Here is a 6,133-nt window from a genome sequence, read left to right on the forward strand (position 1 = left end):
AAAAAAAAAAAAAAAATTTTTTTTTTATAATTATAATTTTTTTTTTTTTTTTATTTTTTTTTTTTTTTTTAATTATAAATTAAAAATAAAATTTTTTTTTTTTTTTTTATTATTTAATTATATTTTTATGATTTTTTAATATCTAGGTAAATTATAATATATATGTAGTTATTTATATATATATAGATAGATATATTTAATGTCTTATTTAAAGTAATAGAATGAATAAATATTTTTATGATTTATATGATTAAAACTTTTTTTTTTTTTTTTATAATAAATAGATATAAATATATATATATATATATATATATATATATATTATTTCATACATATATTATATTTATTTCAAAAAGATTTTAAGTAGAGATATTTTAAGTTATTTATAATTTTCCATTTTATATATGTCCCATAAAATCCCACATCCTTTAGATATACATAGTATATATTTATTTATATTATATTGAATAATATAATTATTATGTATATGTTTTATTATTATATATTCCTGGATATGAATTATATATAGATAAAAAGATGTAGAAGGAATTTTTTTAAAATGAAAAAAATATATAGGCAAACGAAAACAGACGAAATATTTCAATCGCAGAAAAACAAATATCATCATTTAATAAACAAAAATCACATATATAATAATATATATTTAAATTTGGACGTATATGAAAAATGGAGGAATCTAACAATTGACGTATGAAATGAAAATAAAAATTTTATATATAATTGTATTTCAATATATATATATATATATATATATTAGTTCATACAATATATATTATATATATATATATTTATATTTCTGTTCTTTTTTTTTACAGAAAGATGAAAATAAGCACTGGAATGAGAAATCGTTAAATATGGTACTGAGTGCAGATGCAAATTTAATGGACAAAGAAGTAAAGAATTTGCTAAGAAGGTGAGAAAAATATATATATATATATATATATATATATTATTTATTTATTTATAATGAAGTTATTCCTATATTTTTGTCTTCACAACATTTTCCTTTTTAAAGTTTCACATTTTATTTATTTTGCTTGTATTTTTTCTTTCAGAGGTATATCTGATTCCTTAAAACATCTAATATGGTTACGATCAAACGACGTCAATTATTTTGTCATTAATTTTCCGCATTTTTATGAAACAACCATATATAATACATTCGGTGAAAAGGTACCTACTAATTTATCTAATGATTGTCCAACATTTTGTGGTGGAATTTTAGGGTTACAAGAAGACATAATGTGTGTACAAACAAAAATTGAAGAACTAGAAATTGAGAATAATGATAATTGTGGGCATTTCAATATTAATGATTCTACTAGTAATATATTGCAGTTACTATTTAATCATCCAAATGATAATGAGAAAAATAGTGACAAATATTTATTACCTGAACATAACTTTTGGTTAGAACCGAAAACATTAAGTACTCCAAATTTTGCTTTTACGAATAAAAAGAAAAAGAAGAAATTTTTATATATAGAGAATGTAAAAAATAAATTTTTGAAAAGTAAAAAGATTGATCAATATTTAAGAGTTGCGTCTGATTCAGTTTTGCCTTATTCCAATAATTTTATATTAAAAAATATATCCAATAAAATTTCTAAATATAAATCTAATAAAAATATGGATAAGAAAGGATTTTTTGGTAATATACATACTAATATAAACATTTTTAATAATAACAATAGTAATATAGAGAATAATGATGACAAAAAAAAAGAAGAAAACAATTCAACCAATAATAAAGTAAATAAAGAAAATACAATCAAATTATCTAATTGTAGTGAAAGTGAAAAAAATATTCTTATTAAAGATGATATTATTATATTTCACAACACAAATGAAGATAATGTGAATGTTAATGAAGAGGAAGATGGTGATGAGGAAGAGGATGATAATATTAATGGAAATAATAATTATGAAAATGATGGGGATATTAAAATGAATACTTATTATCGTAATAATACTGAGCACAATATACATATATCAAACAGAAATAATATAAATAATATTCATAATAGTAGTATATATAATAATAACTTTGAAAGAGATAATTGTGTTTTTACGAATAATTATGATATTCCTGATTCTAATAAATACTTACATATTCAATTTTATATGAATGAACAATATATTATAAGTAAAAAACAAGCTGAGAAAATGAATAAAGCAAAATTATATTTAAGATCAAGAAGGAAAAAAAAAATGCACAAACCAAGAGATAATTTAAGAACAAAAAGTTGTCAAGAATCGAACACTAGTATAGGAGCACACGGATCAGATAGCTCCTTATCAAATTATTCTAATGAAAAAACATTAAATGATGATATGGAATCATTTACATTACATAAAGGTTCTAGTTATAATCGTACAAAAAGTTTTTTCAAAAAAGCATTTGGTACCAAATATACACAGCCTAAAAGAAATGAACGCAAATTATCAGATCATATTTCTTTATTACTTAAAAAGACATTAAATGTTGAAAATTATGAAAATGATAATATAGTACCACATAAATATTTGGGAGATTCATTGGATGAAAGATATAAGAACACTAAAAGAAATTTTGCTCAAGAAAATGACGAAACACATGGAGAAGATAACGATGAATTAACAGATGAAGAACAAGATGAATTAGGAAATGAGCAAGGAGAAAATAATAAACAAAGAAAAAAAAAGAATAAGAATAAAAAGAATACTAAATATAAAGAATTAAATGAAAATGAAATAAAAGGAAATCATAGAAATATAATACAAAATATGCAATATGGTTATCATAAATATAATATTGAATATAATGGGAAAATGTACGATGCAGAATATGAGAAAGATGATAATAATATTGTAAAGCTTAGTGAATATAATTCAAAAGAGATTGAAAAGAATGATGGTGGTTCTGTTGATTATAATGAAAAAGAAATACATAATTTAAAAGGTGAAGAAAAAACAAATAAGAAATCTATTTTGGGTATGCTAAAACATATTTTTTATAAAAAAAAAAAAGAAAATGATGAAGATACTTTAGATAAAGATATAATGAATAAAAAATATATAAATGAATTAGAAAGCAAAGGAGATCAAAAACTAAATAATTTTACATATCATATGAAAAATGATTATATGAACGATAACACGAATAGTAAGTCATGGACAAAACGTGATATATATATAGATAAAAAGAATCATTATAAAAAATATAATATGTATATAAATAATAAACAAAAGATAAAAAGGGAAAATGAAATTGATGCATTTGGTGATACATTTGATGATTGTAAATGTGATTTAAATGAGGAAGAAAAAGATAGTAATGAAAAAAATTATGATACAAACAAAAGTTCCGCAAAAGATTTAAAAACAAATAATAATAATAATGATAATAATAATAATAATAATGATAATAATAATAATAATGATAATGATAATAATAATGATAATAATAATAATGATAATAATAATAATAATAATGATAATAATAATAATAATAATAATAATAATAATAATAATAATTATAATGATAATAATAATAATGATAATAATAATAATAATGATAATAATAATAATGATAATAATAATAATAATAATAATAATAATAATAATAATAATAATAATAATAATGATAATAATAATAATGATAATAATAATAATAATAATAATAATAATAATAATAATAATAATAATAATAATAATAATGATAATAATAATAGGGGTAATGCATATAGTATTGTTATTAATAATGAAAATAATAATATGGATTATTATCATATAGTTAATGGTATATACCATAAGAGCAAAAAAAAACATGAAATTTATGATAAAAGTTATGAGACGTATCATCATAATAATTATAAATATGATGATAATAATAATGGTCTTTTCTCCAAAATGGGGAAAATTAATCGTGTCTTATCCTTTGATTCAATAAAGAAGAAAAATTTTTTTGGGGAAGATAAAAAAGGTATTAATAATAATAATAATAATAATAGTGGTCAAATTTTAAAATATAAAAAAAATAATAATGATGAATATAGTGTTGATAATTATTATCATACTTTAGAACGATTAAGACATTATTCTTGTAATGTACAAAGAAATACAGAAAATGAAGATGAAGTAATACAAAGAAATGCAAGTGACAATATATATAAGAAAAGTTATTTATATGTTGAGAACAATAATGATGATTATAGGAACCAAATGAAAAATGAAGAATCCGATAATGAAAAAAAGGAAAAAAATATGGATAATGAAAATAATGATGATGAGAAAGATAATTTATTAGATACTCATGATTCCTTTATTAGTGATTATGAAAATGGTTTGGAAAATTTTAAGTTACCTTCAAGTCATGAATTAAATGATGATATAAAGAGAAAAGGAGAAAAGAAAAAAAAGAAAAAAATCAATTTTCAAGATGATTATGATGAAAAAGAAGAAGAAAATGATTTGTCAAATAATAAAAAATTAGATAAGATTTACTATTATTATAAAGACGAGAAATGTAAAGAGGATAATAAAGAAAATATTGTTGATAATATAATGAAAGAATCTTCTGGTGGAGAAGATGTAAAAAATGATATGAATGAAAAAAATATAACCTGTGAAGGAAGGCGAGAAATTTGTGCTAATAAAGATATGGAAAGAAAAAATGATATGAATAATTTAAACGAAAAAGAACGAAATAATAATATGAAAAAATGTGGTTTACCATTAAATAATGAAGAAAATAAACATTTAGAACAAGAATTATATAACAAATTTTATGAAAATAAAAATCCAAATAACGCATATCCAAATGTATATAATTTAGACGATGCTACCGAATTAACAGCATTATTAAATGATGATGGGAAACATGAAATAAGGAAGTTATTGTGGGCTATTAATAATAATTTTGGAAATGATGTAGAATTTGCTCCAATAATACCTAATTTATGTATAGTGTTGTTAATATATTTTAAAGCATCTGTTGTTTATTGTATTATACATTGTTTAATAAAGAAAGGTATTGATAGTGTGCGAAATAAACAGTTACCTTTTTTTATATATAAAAGAAAGGATTTTGTAAAATATGTCAAGTACATATTAAATGCTTTTATTCAATTTTTGCCTAAATGTTATCATTATTTAAGAAAATTAAATTTTGATTTAGCTGCATGGACAGCAAGATGTATACAAGATGGATTTTCAAGAATGTTACCTTTTGATTTTGTTTTAAGAATATATGGAATATATTTATTTGAAGGTCAAAAAACCTTATGTTTATATTGTTTAGCTTTATTAAAATTTCTAGAAAATGATATATTAAAATGTACTAATATTGAAGAAGTAGAAAATATTTTATATCATATATGTATGCATCCATATTTAGATATAAATGAACTAACGCAAATAGCTTATAGATTTAAATTAAAAAGTAAAGAAAAACATTTGAAATTTTCAACAAAATGTCCATCTCCTTATTTAATGAATGTTAAATTGAAAACATTTTATAGACCAAGATTAAATGATAACTCAACCTTAATTAATTCATTTCACTGGGAAAATATATGGGAAAAAATTCCTAGTAATATTAGATCACTTGATCCATTTTTAACATATGCTTCCAAAAAAGATGGATATAATTTGCAAATGTTATTAGAAAAAACAGAAAGAAATAAAAAAAAACCTATGATACTTATATTGAAAACATTTGATTGTGATTTAATAGGTTTCTTTTGTCCATTTTCTTTAAATAGAGATTATAACTTTGTTAGTACATCAGATAAAAGTTCAGCTTTTATTTTTACATTTAATTCAAATTTTAACTTTTATAAATGGTCAGGTAAAAATAATACATCAGTATTAATTAAAGATGGTATCTATATAGGAGGTAATGATATTGCTATCTATATCGATAAAGATATTAAAGTTGGAAAAACAAATCCATCTGACTCTTTCTTATCACCTCCTCTAATAACAGATGGTAATGATTTTAATATAATGGATATTGAAATATGGAACTTGAAATAGACAACAAAAAAACAAAATAAAAATAAATATAAACATAGAAAAAAAAAAATAAATAAAAAAAAAAAAAAAAAAAAAAAAAAAAAAAAAAAAAAAA

The 6,133-nt window shown here is 19.9% G+C and overlaps 1 protein-coding gene across 1 annotated transcript; it reads left to right on the forward strand.

The window, feature by feature from the left end:
• Window positions 1-559: 559 nt before the first annotated feature.
• Window positions 560-6,039, forward strand: PRSY57_1467100 (rab GTPase activator, putative; the record flags this gene model as incomplete). Its single annotated transcript, XM_012910267.2, has 3 exons — window positions 560-709; window positions 837-934; window positions 1,077-6,039. The coding sequence occupies 3 exons, from the start codon at window positions 560-562 to the stop codon at window positions 6,037-6,039; spliced, it is 5,211 nt and encodes a 1,736-aa protein (XP_012765721.2).
• Between the last annotated feature and the right edge of the window lie 94 nt (window positions 6,040-6,133).

Source organism: Plasmodium reichenowi, chromosome 14, assembly GCF_001601855.1.
Source record: "Plasmodium reichenowi strain SY57 chromosome 14, whole genome shotgun sequence".
Classification (NCBI taxonomy): Eukaryota; Apicomplexa; class Aconoidasida; order Haemosporida; family Plasmodiidae; genus Plasmodium; species Plasmodium reichenowi.